This window comes from Trachypithecus francoisi, unplaced genomic scaffold, assembly GCF_009764315.1.
Source record: "Trachypithecus francoisi isolate TF-2019V2 unplaced genomic scaffold, Tfra_2.0 Lachesis_group8, whole genome shotgun sequence".
Taxonomy (NCBI): domain Eukaryota; kingdom Metazoa; phylum Chordata; class Mammalia; order Primates; family Cercopithecidae; genus Trachypithecus; species Trachypithecus francoisi.
Genome location: NW_022681473.1, coordinates 113707248 through 113721623, shown reverse-complemented (window position 1 = coordinate 113721623; position 14376 = coordinate 113707248). Strand labels below are relative to the sequence as shown.

At 41.0% G+C, this 14376-nt stretch overlaps 1 protein-coding gene across 2 annotated transcripts; it reads right to left on the bottom strand.

The window, feature by feature from the left end:
• Positions 1-7313: 7313 nt before the first annotated feature.
• On the bottom strand, positions 7314-10876 carry PATE1 (prostate and testis expressed 1). 2 transcript variants are annotated; one of them, XR_004435934.1, is made up of 5 exons: positions 10800-10876; positions 10460-10495; positions 9725-9760; positions 9349-9470; positions 7314-8566 (listed from the first exon to the last, which is right to left on the bottom strand). XR_004435934.1 is itself a non-coding variant. In XM_033205965.1 (5 exons), exons 1-5 carry the CDS (start codon positions 10849-10851, stop codon positions 8433-8435), a joined length of 384 nt encoding a protein of 127 aa, XP_033061856.1. The 2 variants fall into 2 exon arrangements, 1 of the variants encoding a protein (XP_033061856.1); XM_033205965.1 differs by having other exon boundaries at positions 8433-8566; positions 9721-9760; positions 10800-10851.
• Positions 10877-14376: the final 3500 nt, after the last annotated feature.

Below are 14376 nucleotides of genomic sequence, written 5' to 3'. Positions count from 1 at the left end.
TAATACCATTATCATGAAAGTTGATTAGTTATTGCAGGAATAGCCTCCTGTTAAAAAGAATTAGTGTGCCTTGATTTCCTCTCTGTCTCACACACCCACTTTCTCACCATGTTATGCCATTTATCATGATGTGACACAGCAAGAATGCCATCACCAGATGTGGCCCCTTGATCTTAGAATTCCCAGACTTCAGAACTGTGAGAAATAAGTTTTTTAAAAAAAGATATATTACTCAGGCTGTGGTCTTCTGTTATAGCAGCAGAAAACAAAGACAAACAGAACACAAAATAAATGGCAAAAGTAAATCCTATCTGTATTTTCTTTAAATGTAAAAAGATTAAACTCCCCAATTGAAAGACATAGATTAGCAGAATGAATTTTAAAAACAAGACCTAACCATGTGCTGTATATAAGACACTCACTTTAGATCCAAGAACATGCACAGGTTGAAAGGGAATGAATGGAAAAATATTCAATGCAAATAGTAATTAAAATAAGACAGAAGTGGCTATACTAATATCAGACAATATAGACTCTAAGGCAAAACTTTTTTTTATTTTAGTTTTTTATTTCAATAGGTTTATGGGGAACAGGTGGTGTTTGGTTACATGGATGAGTTCTTTAGTGATGATTTCTGAGATTTTGGTGCTCCCATCACTGAAGCAGAATACACTGTACCCAGTGTGCAGTCTTTTATCCTTCACGCCCCTCCAACCCTTACCATCCCACCCTTACCATCCCACTCTGTTGATAGTTTCTTTTGCTGTGCAGCAGTTCCTTAATTAGATCCCATTTGTCAATTTTAGCTTTTGTTTCAATTGCTTTTGGTGTTTTAGTCATGAAGTCTTTGCCCATGCCTATGTCCTGAAAGGTATTGCCTAGGTTTTCTTCTAGGGTTTTTATGGTTTTAGGTCTTGCATTTAAGTCTTTAATCCATCTTGATTTAATTTTTGTTTAAGGTGTAAGGACAGGGTCCAGTTTCTGTTTTCTGCATACGGCTAGCCAGTTTCCCCAGCACTATTTATTAAATAAGGAATCCTTTCCCCATTGTTTGTTTTTGTCAGGTTTGTCAAAGGTCAGATGGTTTTAGATGTGTGGTGTCATTTCTGAGGTTTCTGTTTGGTTCCATTGGTTTATATATCTGTTTTGGTACCAGTACCATGCTGTTTTGGTTACTGTAGCCTTGTAGTATAGTTTGATGTCAGGTAGCGTGATTCCTCCAGCTTTGTTCTTATTGCTTAGGATTGTTTCAGCTATATGGGCTCTTTTTTAGTTCCACATGAAATGTAAAGTAATTTTTTCTAATTCTGTGAAGAAAGTCAATAGTAGCTTGATGAGAATAGCATTGAATCTATAAATTACTTTGGACAGTATGGCCGTTTTCATGATATTGATTCTTCCTATCCATGAGCATAGAATGTTTTTCCATTTGTTTGTGTCCTCTCTTATTTCCTTGAGCAGTGGTTTGTAGTTCTTCGTATCCTTTGTAAGTTTTATTCCTAGGTATTTTATTCTCTTTGTAGCAATTGTGAATGGGAGTTCCTCATGATTTGGCTATCTCTCTATTATTTGTGTATAGGAATGCTTGTGATTTTTGCACATTGATTTTGTATCCTGAGACTTTGCTGAAGTTGCTTATCAGCTTAAGGAGTTTTGGGGCTGAGACAATGGGGTTTTCTAAATTTACAATCATGTCATCTGCAAACAGTGACAGTTTGACTTCCTCTCTTCCTATTTGAATACATTTTATTTCTTTCTCTTGCCTGATTGCCCCGCAGAACTTCCAACCCTATGTTGAATAGGAGTGGTGAGAGAGCGCATCCTTTTCTTGTGCCAGTTTTCAAAGGGAATGCTTCCAGTTTTTGCCCATTCAGTATGATGTTGGCTATGGATCTGTTATAAATAGCTCTTATTATTTTGAGATATGTTCCATCAACACCCAGTTTATTGAGTATTTTTAGCATAAAGCACTGTTGAATTTTATCAAAGGCCTTTTCTGCACCTATTGAAATAATCATCTGGTTTTTGTCAGTGGTTCTGTTTATGTGATTGATTACATTTATTGATTTGCGTATATTGAATCAGTCTTGCATCCCAGAGATGAAGCCGACTTGATCGTGGTAGATAAGCTTTTTGATATGCAGCTGGATTCAGTTTGCCAGTATTTTACTGAGGATTTTCACATTGATGTTCATTAGGGATATTGGCCTGAAATTTTTTGTTGCTGTGTCTCTGCCAGGTTTCGATATCAGGATGATGCTGGCCTCATAAAATGAGTTAGGGAGGAGTTTGTCTTTTTCTGTTGTTTGGAATAGTTTCAGAAGGAATGGTACCAGCTCCTCTTTGTACCTCTGGTAGAATTAATCTGTGAATCCATCTGGTCCTGGACATTTTTTTTGGTTGGTAGGCTATTAATTACTGCCTCAATTTCAGAACCTGTTATTGGTCTATTCAGGGATTCGACTTCTTCCTGGTTTAGTCTTGGGAGGGTGTATGTGCCCAGGAATTTATCTATTTTTTCTAGATTTTCTAGTTTATTTGCATAGAGGTGTTTATAGTATTCTCTGATGGTAGTTTGTATTTCAGTAGGATCAGTGGTGATATCCCTTTATCATTTTTTATTGCATCTATTTGATTCTTCTCTCTTTTCTTCTTTATTAATCTAGCTAGTGGTCTATGTATTTCGTTAATCTTTTCAAAAATCCAGCTCCTGGATTCATTGATTTTCTTGAAGGGTTTTTTGTGTCTCTATCTCCTTCAGTTCTGCTCTGATTTTAGTTATTTCTTGTTTTCTGCTAGATTTTGAATTTGTTTGCTCTTGCTTCTCCAGTTCTTTTAATTGTGAAGTTAGGGTGTCAATTTTAGATCTTTCCAGCTTCGTGATGTGGGCATTTAGTGCCATAAATTTCCCTGTAAACACTGCTTTAGCTGTGTCCCAGAGGTTCTGGTATATTGTGTCTTTGTTCTCATTGGTTTCAAAGAACTTATTTATTTCTGCCTTGATTTTGTTGTTTATGCAGTAGTCATTCAGGAGCAGGTTGTTCAATTTTCTTTTAGTTGTGGGGTTTTGAGTGAGTTTCTTAGTCCTGAATTGTAATTTGTTTGCACTGTTGTCTGAGAGACTGTTTGTTATGATTTCCATTTTTTTGCATTTGCTGAGGAGTGTATTACTTCCAATTATGTGGTCAGTTTTAGAATAAGTCCTGTGTGGTGCTGAGAAGTATTTATATTCTGTTAATTTGGGTGGAGAGTTCTGTAGATGCCTATGAGGTCTGCTTGATTCAGAGCTGAGTTCAGGTCCTGAATATCTTTGTTAATTTTCTGCCTCGTTGATCTGTCTGATATTGACAGTGGGGTGTTGAAATCTCGCACTATTATTGTGTGGGAGTCTGAGTCTCTTTGTAGGTCTCTAAGAACTTGCTTTATGAATCTGGTTGCTCCCATATTGGGTGCATATGTATTTAGGATAGTTAGTTCTTCTTGTTACATTAGTCCCTTTACCATTATATAATGCCCTGCCTTGTCTTTTTTAATCTTTGTTGGTTTAAGCCTGTTTTATCAGAGACTAGGATTGTAACACCTGCTTTCTTTTGCTTTCCATTTGCTTGGTAAATATTCCTCCATCCCTTTATTTTGAGCCTATATGTGTCTTTGCTCATGAGATGGGTCTCCTGAATACAGCACACTAATGGGTATTGACTTTTTATCCAATTTGCTAGTCTGTCTTTTAATTGGGGCATTTAGCCCATTTACATTTAAGGTTAATATTGTTATATGTGATTTTGATCCTGTCATCATGATACTGGCTGGTTATTTTACACAATAGTTAATGCAGTTTCATTGTCACTGGTCTTTATATTTTGGTATGTTTTTGCAGTGACTGGTGCTGGTTTTTCCTTTCTAAATTTAGTGCTTCCTTCAGGAGCTCTTGTAAGGCAGGCCTGGTGGTGACAAAACACCTATGGCCTCTTAACATTTTTTCCTTCATTTCAACCTTGGTGAATCTGACAATTATGTGTTTGGGGGTTGCTCTTCTCCAGGAGTATCTTAATGGTGTTCTTTGCATTTCCTGAATTTGAATGTTGACCTGTCTTGCTAGGTTGGGGATGTTCTCCTGGATAATAAAAAATTATTATAAAAGTGATTCACGAAGAATAGGAAGCAGCCAGAGAAAGGTCATGTTACCTACAAAGGGAAGCCCATCAGACTAACAGCGGATCTCTCTGCAGAAACCCTACAAGCCAGAAGAGAGTGAGATCCAATATTCAACATTCTTAAACAAAAAGAATTTTCAACCCAGAATTTCATATCCAGCCAAACTAAGCTACATAAGTGAAGGAGAAATAAAATTCTTTACAGACAAGCAAATGAGGGATTAGTTTTCTGTTTAATAATGAACTGATTTGAGACAGGAGAAACTGGCATTTACAAATGGGTATTCTGGCAACAACTGGGAAGTGGACTCCCCAAGCATTAAACTACAATCAAGGGTGTCTCATCCATTTCATCTGGATGGGTCTACATTAATTCATGGCTAGTTGCTAACAGCTTGACTTCTTCATAGTTAGAGTTTATTCTCACTGGAATAAGCAGATATTTGTGGATATGGATGTTCCTGTTAATAATGCTTCTGCTACCATCATTAACTGTGGACTTAGGGAATGCTTTATTCTCCATCAACGTGTTTTAAACACAGAATTATTTTCACCCAAGAAACTTATTTCACCACAAAGAAGTAGAGCAATATGTTCATGCCCATGGAAATCATTTATCTTACTGTGCACCCCATCATCAGAAGCAACCAGCCTGATGGAATAATGGAATGAATGGTCGGATGAAATCTCAATTTAACTATAAGTTGGGGGCAAACACTCTGAAAAGATTAGATTATATCTTAGAACGCAATATATGCTCAGAACCAGCAACTAATATATAATTCTGCTTTTCCCATAGTCAGAGTACACAAGTCCAAGAATCAAGATGTAGAAGTGGGAATAAATTCTCCCATTCCTGCAACTGATTTTTGTTCATTTGGAAGTCTTAGTTACTAAGGGAGAAATGCTTCCACTAGGGAACATAACAATACTTTAGTTGATTTGAATGCTAAGACCATTTTGGGCTCCTGATGCCTCCATGCCACAATATAAGCATAGAGGTTATTCTACAGGCTGAGAAAACTGATCCCCATTATTAAAAGGGAATTGCATGGCTGTTGCACAATGAGATAGAGATGACTGTGTCTGGAATACAGGAAATTCTCTGAAGTGCTTCTTTATTCTTCCTGTCTAATAACAGTAAATATAAAGCTCTGAAACGGAAAAAAAAGAAATCCAGGCCATTGAAAATTTGAACCTTTCAAGAATAAAGATTTTCATCACCCCACCAGATAGATAATGCTGACCAAGTGAGGTTCTAGTTGTGGAAAACAAAATACAGAATTAGTAGCAGAAGAAGGAAGTTATAAATATTGCTTGCAGCCTCATTAGCAGTTAAAAAAACAAACAAACACTGGGTACCTAGGCATATCTTTTTCCTTTCTTGTCATATTTTCTTCTTGTTTTCCTCTATCTCTTTGTTATTTTATGTAAAATTATTGACGGTAGTTGACAGGTGGAATTGATTGAATTTCAAGAGTATTTAACATTGCATGGAAATGAATATCAAGAATATCACTCTGAGATAGAGATGACTTTAGGACTCTTGTGTCCTTATTTAGAGAAAAAATAAGAGTATATTTACTTGCATCCATACAAGTATGGATAATGCATCTCTTTAGGCAAAAGCAAGAAGTTGCTTTTCTTGTTCAATGGAGTCCAAACACATAAAAAGGTATGCACAGATGTTGAAAGGTCAAAGGCATGATTGAACTGGTATTAAATGATTGTCTCTCAGTTTTAAGTTCACACTTCTATATTCTGCTTTATGATGGTGGTTTTTGCAAGCTAGATCCTTGTTAAATTCTGCCAATAGGCCGGGCGCGGTGGCTCAAGCCTGTAATCCCAGCACTTTGGGAGGCCGAGACGGGCGGATCACGAGATCAGCAGATCGAGACCATCCTGGCTAACATGGTGAAACCCTGTCTCTACTAAAAAAAAAAAATACAAAAAGCTAGCCGGGCGAGGTGGCGGGCACCTGTAGTCCCAGCTACTCGGGAGGCTGAGGCAGGAGAATGACGTAAACCCGGGAGGCGGAGCTTGCAGTGAGCCGAGATCTGGCCACTGCACTCCAGCCTGGGCGACAGAGCGAGACTCCGTCTCCAAAAACAACAACAACAACAACAACAACAAAAAAAAAAAAAAACAAAAAATTCTGCCAATAGGGGGTGCTGGAGGGAGACTGGCAAGCGGGACAAGGGATGCATCTTTTCCTGTTTGCTTCCTCTTCCTCTCAACAGCTTTTTACCTGGGCAGTGGCAGTTGGCTTCAGAGCTACAGTTGGTTTTGTTCCATGGTTTTCCCCCCACACTTTCAGAACCAGCTTCCTGGTGCCCTACAGAGATACCAGCACCATCTGAACAGTTCCCCTTCCCTAGAGGTATGTGTTTTATTTTCACGGAGGTCCTTTGTTCCTGAGATGTTTGGGCTCCAGTTCCAAGGGATCCCTCCCTCACACTTTTTAATTAATTAATTAATTAATTAATTAATTTTAGAGATGGGCTCCTCCTTCATCACCCAGGCTGGAGTGCCACTGTACAATCATAGCTCACTACAGCCTTGAATTCCTGGGCTCAAGAGATCCTCCAGCTGCACTTCCTTCCCCCACACTTCTAAGGTCTAAGGTCTAATTACCTTAATTACCTTAGACCTTAGAAGTATGGACGTCCAACATTTTCCTTGTGTTTCCCTAGACCTACAGGTTTTAGCTGTTTTTTGCAGTTTCTGTCTTTGTTAACTCAATATCTCCCTTTGGCTTTTTGTGTCCTTTAATACCTGGTTAACCCCTCTTAATTTTAAAGCCCCTGTAAAAAATAACTGGTGCTGTTTTTGGTTTCTGACTGACACACATGGAGAGTAGTATGACTTTCAGATTTGTGTGAAGAGTAACTGAGTCAGAAGATAAAAAGTGTTTATAGCAATGCCTCTCATATAGTAATTGTCATATAAGTGGAAGCTATTATTATTATTTACTTAAGATCTGTCTTTCCCATTCGTTTAAGCTCCATGAGGATAGGGATTATGATGCTGTCTGTATACATACTAGGGTCTAGCAGCACCTGGAACATAGTAGGCTTTGAACACATGTTTGTTAAAGGAATTAGGAAGAGGTTGGAGGAGAGAGAAAGAAGGAAACACAATTTGGGTATAGAAGAAAGGTAGCTTTCTTTATATTTTTATTATTATTTTTATATAATATAATATAATTCATCACTATTTCTGGGCTTCATTCCACAAGTTTCATTAGAAATCAGCCTCTACCCTTGTGAACATGTTCGGTCAAACTGCCATTTTTCTCCAGGGTGTTAGAATTATACAGAGTGGAAAGCTCAAGTGTGTGTGAGATGGAGGTAAGGGTGGGAGAGGCATCTCGGGTCACGGGGCATCTGTTCACACAAGTGGCTGATGAGATGTCTAGTGGCCAAACTCAAATGGCTTCCTCAGACCGCACAGTTCTCAGCTTCCTCCATGCCATGCTCCAGGCATGGGAATATTTGTGTTGCTGCTGGTGGTTCTGTCCCCTGGAAGTATCCTGCAGTTGTTCCCTGTCTAGAGGTTGATGCTTCCTTGTGAGTTTGCCAGGGAAGCTGGATACAGGTACTACCTCTAGAATCTCATAGATTTCTCCTGCTTTTATTCTCCAACCGCTAGCCCCAAACAGATCTGATTCTAGAAGGCAGACAATCTTTCTCTGTTCATGGTTCTGGTGCAGCTTCCTTTCTATGTCCCAATCTTCTCCTCACCCTGGGATTAACATTCATGAACAAACTCCAAGAAGACTTGAACCACTTCTTTTTATGTTGCTACTCCCCATCCCTTCAGACCACAGTCATGTGCTTTCTTTGGAGTGGGATAAGAAAGATAACACAGAGAGAAAAAAATGTGAAAAATATTAAAATACCTTGCCACAGAAGGAAGGAAAGCAGCAGAGGAAAGAGGAAGGGATTCTTTTTTGAAATTAAACTATCCTTTTCCTTCTTTTCTGAACAAACTGGCTATACAGTGAAAGCGCAAGGGTTTATAGCAACCTGCAGGATGGATTGATCTTGTTCGTGCTCTCAAGGTTATTTATTTACTTATTTTAAGGGATGAGACAGAGACTAGAACAGGAGAGGGACTTTCCTTTCATGTGCAGAAGATGGAGCCATGTCTTTGCAATCCTCTTCTGTAGTGTGTGTGTGTGTGTGAGAGAGAGAGATTTTTTTAAGAAAGTCATTGTGAAGAGGCTGAGGCAACAACCTCACCCAGAAATTGGAGTCACAGAAGAACCATTAACTTCTAAAGGTCTTCATTGCACAGGTCGTGGCTCCTGCAGCAGCTGAAGCTCACAAAATAGACACTCCACTTTATGCCTTTCACGTCAGCACAGTTCTTTAGGCAGTCCTTGAAGGTTAACCAGGGAGTACCGTCCCCTGTGGAAGGGATTAAAAACAGATCAGAAAGCTGGCCATGAAACTTCTGCAAAAAAACTTTTCTCCAGACCACACCAATATATAGAGATAATCTTGTGTAGTTCAAAGCTCCATTATTCAAATGTAAAGAACTGGAAGATGTTGCAAGTTGGGGGCTTCCCAAAAGAAATGCAGCGATGGAGCAGTCTAAAATGATTACTGGGGTTAGGGCAGTAAGGAGAACAGTAATTCAGGGAATGCCAAAGCTGGGTGTTTCTCTTGAGAATCTTAACACTGATTTAAGTGAGGGTTATAAATGCCAAGAGACAATTTAGCACAAAGGGTGGAAAAAGAGAAATCATGATGTCTTGTCTTAACCATCCAGGGCAATTCAGCCACAGTCTACTGATGACGCTGGCCCTTCTATTTCCACAGTTTAGAACCATCTGTAAGGAAACCCAGACAGGCACAAGAGGCATAAGGACCAAAAGCCCCCTCCTCTCAACAACTCACTGTTACCCATTGGGCATAGATTACACCTATTCTCTCACCTCGATTTATTCTCCTCTGTATTCTTCAGGCTTCTCAAAATACTAATTCCTTAGCTGTAGGCCCCCACCCTCCTTAGTGACCACCTCCATCTAATTTTCATTATGGTATATGATGCGGATGAAGGAATCAGCCATCCCAGGTGTGAGACTGCCTATAGTAAAAGTAAAGTAAGGTCTCCCCTTTCCCCTGTGGCTGATATGTTCCTGTCTACTTCCTCTGCCCATTCTTCTTTTCCCCAACCCACAACTTACTTTTGGAAATCCTTCCAACCATGCAGGCCTCTTCTGTTCCTGCTGTGCATATTCCTCTTCCTCTGGAGCAGTTTTCTCCCGGGAACTGGAGGTGGCACATCCTACACTGAACAATTTCTATACTTGGCCGGAGAGTGGGGAAAGAGAATTGAGAAACAATGGCACTACCACGAAAGAACCCCTCTCCCTTTTTGGGTTAGAAGTCTGCCTGGAGCCAGAGGACTTTGCCAGAGCCCATCAAGCGTGAACATCTTCCTCTGCGGAAGTACGCTAAGCCACGAGAGTGACTGAGGTTTACGGTCTCAGGAATGTTAGCCTGAAAAATGGGAGGGGAAAGAAAGGTGGAGGAACAAGGAAAAGTCCTCTTCATACTTACGAGGAAATTCATCTTTCACAACAGCTATTTCATTGGCTGTACTGGCAAAGAGAAAGAAAACACATCTGAAATGTGCCTGAGATTTACTCTTGTATTGGGTTGTTATAATCTGCCCTTCAGGGTCCATCCTGTACTCTTAAATTGGAGCCATTCCAGGACCTCTGTCCCCCTAATGCCTAGTCACCTACTGGGCATCTCTGCACCTCTTCTCTCCTTCTAAATCTCTTCACCTCTTCAGGGCTTCTCAGATTCATCTAACTATTCCTATAGGATGCAGCACAGACCAGAAGGAGAAAGATAAGTACACATGCTTTTCTGCTTCATTCCTTTCTTTTTAATTGACTCTGTGTAGCACAATTAAGGTAAAAGTCTTAATTGACTCTTACCTGTGGGTGCCTGGAATCTGACAATGGGGACAACCTGAAATTTGTGAAGTTGTCATGCTTTAGATTTGGCCAAGCAACATGTGAAAATCCAACATTCCACTTCCTCCTTTCCCTTTTCCTTGCCCTTCACTGACACTCCTAACCTTGTCCGTTGATGCTAATGTTATTTTGTCAAACCTAAAATCAGCTCCCATCCCAGCTCTGTGCTGCTGGAAGAGGTTGTTGAGTGTTGGAACTCAAGGTCTATTTCTGTTTTATTTTTTTTTAGCCCCTGGTGCTCACCTCACCCCACCCATCTTTTCCTCCTCAGACCTGCCCCTTCTCATACCACTTATCTATTTCTACTCACCTGCATCTTTTCTCTTTGAAAGTGATCCAGATAATGCTGTTGAAAAAAAAAAAAGATACACTGTCTGCAGACCTCATTTTCCAAACCCCATCTCAAAGCTTCTGTGAAATCCACTCGATTCCTCTCTAATCTGCCTCTTTTCCCCCCATAAAGGAAGGGAGAAGAGTTTTAGTTAAGGTCCTGGGGATATGACATACCCCGGGTAGAAGGCATAACATTAGAGCAGAAGCTCATCACGTTTCTGTTACGATAGGACTTCCATGAGAAGGCCTCTGCCATGAGTGCTCTCACCTGTTCCTAAATTCAGGATTCTTACCAGCTGTCAACCCTAGGGACTCACCCCTAAAGCAGCAGAGCAGGATGGGGAGTTCCAGCAAGAGGGACTTGTCCATTTTGGAAAGAGGGAGGGCCAGGCTAGAGCAGGAAGATTCAAGAGTGCCTATTTATACCCCTGCAAGGTTGGGCTTTCCTGCGAAAGGTTAGGGGTGGGGACGCTGTGGAAGCTCTTGGAAGGCATACCCTGCTCCTAGGGAAATCAATGTCTCTGTAATTTCTCTCCCTTGCAACTTGGCGGGAGAGGGAATGGCTAGGTCAATCCTGAATCTGATTTATTCCAGTTCTACCACTCAGGATTTTTGATGCCAGGTTTTATGGTCTTTTCACTATACCATACTGTAAAAGAATGCAAAGATAAAAACTGGGCTGGATGGGTAGAATTGAGAGTCATCTACATTAAGACATTGATTAAAGCTGAGAGAATATATAAGTATAAATCACTGGAATGCAGAAAGGCAAAAAGAAGGCTGAACACAGACTTAAAAATACATACCTCTAGGAATACAGAGAAAGGTGAGGCTCAGAGGCATACAGAGGGTTCCCATGAGGAGAGTCAGTTTCTCACTGTCAATCATCCTGGAAAGAAGCAGAGCCTAGGGTAGAAAATGAAAGCGAGGACAGAACTGTTTTCCTTTCTTGGGGCTTCCTCGTGGCTGTGACTTAGACTTTAGTTGGGAGAGAGAGATTTAAGACTACTTCACCTGGAGAAAGGTAAGCTGGTCCTTCTCACTCGATGGCAGGCCCGGGGATTGAACCCATGGATTCTAAGAGGAGCCATATCTAGTATCTCATTCTAAGTGTTCTGTTCATTTCCTTCAGTTATTGCTATGCATTCAGTGCATTGTAATGAATGTTGCAGCTTAGTCTCTTTTTTTTTTTTTTTTTTTTTTTTTGAGACGGAGTCTCGCTCTGCCACCCAGGCTGGAGTGCAGTGGCCGGATCTCAGCTCACTGCAAGCTCCGCCTCCCGGGTTTACGCCATTCTCCTGCCTCAGCCTCCTGAGTAGCTGGGACTACAGGCGCCCGCCTCGTCGCCCGGCTAGTTTTTTTTTGTATTTTTAAGTAGAGACAGGGTTTCACCGTATTAGCCAGGATGGTCTCGATCTCCTGACCTCGTGACCCGCCCGTCTCGGCCTCCCAAAGTGCTGGGATTACAGGCTTGAGCCACCGCGCCCGGCCTACAGCTTAGTCTTCATTGTCATTGTAGAGAACTGACAGAAGAGCCTGTGCCCATGCTTAGGGCAAAGCATATATTGCTAGGAGCATCTTCTCTATATGAGAAGAGGAGTAGCAACTGGAAGGAAGCAGGTTGCAGCAGGGCACAATGCAGGTCTACAGCCAAGTGGGATGGTGGTCTAAGCAAGATGTTGGCTGAAGTGGTTGGGGACAGCAAGAGTAATGTATAAAAGATTTTTGCATCCATGATATTTTGGAGGTTATTATCACATGCCAACAGATCAAACTGGCATTTCCATGCACAGAGTAAGAGACTTATATACTAACTCCTGATCTGGCACTGACTACGGTGATGAAGTTTTAAAATAACACCATGAAGTAGTAATGTACTACATACACACTTGTGCACACATTTGCACATACGTACACACACACACACACGCATCCACACATGACAGCATCGATTTTTGTGTTCTGCGTATTCATGGACAGAAGTCTTCCTTTCCTTCCTCTCATTTCCCTGAAATTTAGCATCTTCCCTTGCATCTTTACATTCCTTTCTCTTGCCTGTTAAGAGTTCCCCTCCTTTCCTTCCAGGAACCCCATAATTATTTGCCTAATGGCACCCATAAGAAAGAAGGAAATGTTCTCTTCTTCTGCCCTGTCAGAAACGTCTCCTTACCTAATCACACCTCGATAATATTATTATACCACTTCCCCTACAGCAGAAATTTCCTCCTCCCAGCCAATGATTTGTACTGGTCCACCTGTATTCCTTGCTTATATTTGAACTCCTTTATCGACTACCCCTTTTTTTTTTTTTTTTTTTTTTTTTTTTTTTTGAGACCGAGTCTCCCTCTGTCACCCAGGCTGGAGTGCATGGCCTGATCTCAGCTCACTGCAAGCTCCGCCTCCCGGTTCACGCCATTCTCCTGCCTTAACTCCCAGGTAGCTGGGACTATAGGCGCCGCCACCTCGCCCGGCTAGTTTTTTGTATTTTTTAGTAGAGACGGGGTTTCACCGTGTTAGCCAGGATGGTCTCGATCTCCTGACCTCGTGATCCGCCCGTCTCGGCCTCCCAAAGTGCTAGGATTACAGGCTTGAGCCACCGCGCCCGGCCTTCGACTTACCCCTAACATCTCCCCAAATGTATGAACACTCCCTAGCCTCCTGGCCCTAATACCTGATTTTCTTACTGAGTCTCACTCTGCTCCTTTTCTTTGTGACTCTAATCCTTTTACTTTTTGCCTTAAGGGACTCCCCACCACCAAATTCTTCTTATGTCATAAATTCCAGACCTGTGGCCAAAAAGTATTCAGGAATCTCTTTTGTCTTACTGTTTTGAACCCTATGGAACTTTGTAAAGCCCTTTATTCCCGATCCCCTCCTCTCTAGCACAGAGCTCGGGAGACTCAATTAGTCCAGAAGAGTAAGCCCTGGCTTATACCTCAACTCCGAGAGTGATGAGGTACTTAGTTACGTCTCTGTGTGTGTGATTAGAAGATGTTTAGATTATGGCTGAGAACTTTTAGTTTGCATCTCCAATGTTATCCTGCAAATAAAAAAAAAATGATGATTTTTGAATGGAAATTCACCTTCCAATCAGTTATTAATTTTAAAGGAAATAAATCTACGCTTCACAGGGAGTTTCACTGGTAACTGAGATGTTTTTACATAATAATCATTTTGAATATATTAACTGGGCTAGTGATGAATATCAGGATTTGAGGAAAGACATCTCAGCTTAGGTGGACCTTACATATGAGGAGGGTAAACCAGATGAACCACAGTTGTGGTTCCACTGCAGCACCAGTGGCCAGGCTCCTGGAGTTTTCCTAATACCACAGGACTTACACTAGTAGTGTGCAGAGAGGGGACAGTTCTTCTCTGTCAGGCTTTGAAGGAATGGTCAGATCAGAATAGCCTGTTCCTTTTCCCTCAGGCAAGTGAACAGCATAGCTCTGGGTGACTTAAACTAGATGAAATCAGAGTCATTCTATCCTCTTGAGGGACATGAAAGATGGAGGAAATATTCAGACAATATGGGCAGATCCAAGAAAGAGTTTCTAGGAGCCATTATGGCTCTGGGGAGCCTTTCTGTGTACGTTCTTTGCTACCATGAAACTTTCCATCCCTTAAGAATTTCCGTGAATCTCAGAATCTCTCAGTATGTTGACAGTTCCCCACATAATTTCTATTGTACTGAGGGTTGGAGAAGATATCCTATACATTAAAATGACCAGGGAGGCAGGTCTGGGATTCAAGAGTGAAGAAGTAACCAATAATTTATTTATTGTTCCTATTGTAGCTTGCAGATTAAATAAAAGTCCTGGATTTTGATATTTTGTACCAACGAACCTAGCTATCCCCCTGAGAATTCTGTTTAAAGGTGACCTCAGCTGAGGA

What these genes read in the sequence shown, in the direction of transcription:
- PATE1 (XM_033205965.1), bottom strand. Translation starts at nt 10,851, where the DNA reads ATGGACAAGTCCCTCTTGCTGGAACTCCCCATCCTGCTCTGCTGCTTT. An exon ending in CCTGCTCTGCTGCTTTAGGG is followed by an intron (nt 10,496 to 10,799) that starts GTGAGTCCCTAG and finishes TTTTTTCAACAG; the next exon opens with CATTATCTGGATCACTTTCA. An exon ending in TTCAAAGAGAAAAGATGCAG is followed by an intron (nt 9,761 to 10,459) that starts GTGAGTAGAAAT and finishes TTGCCAGTACAG; the next exon opens with CCAATGAAATAGCTGTTGTG.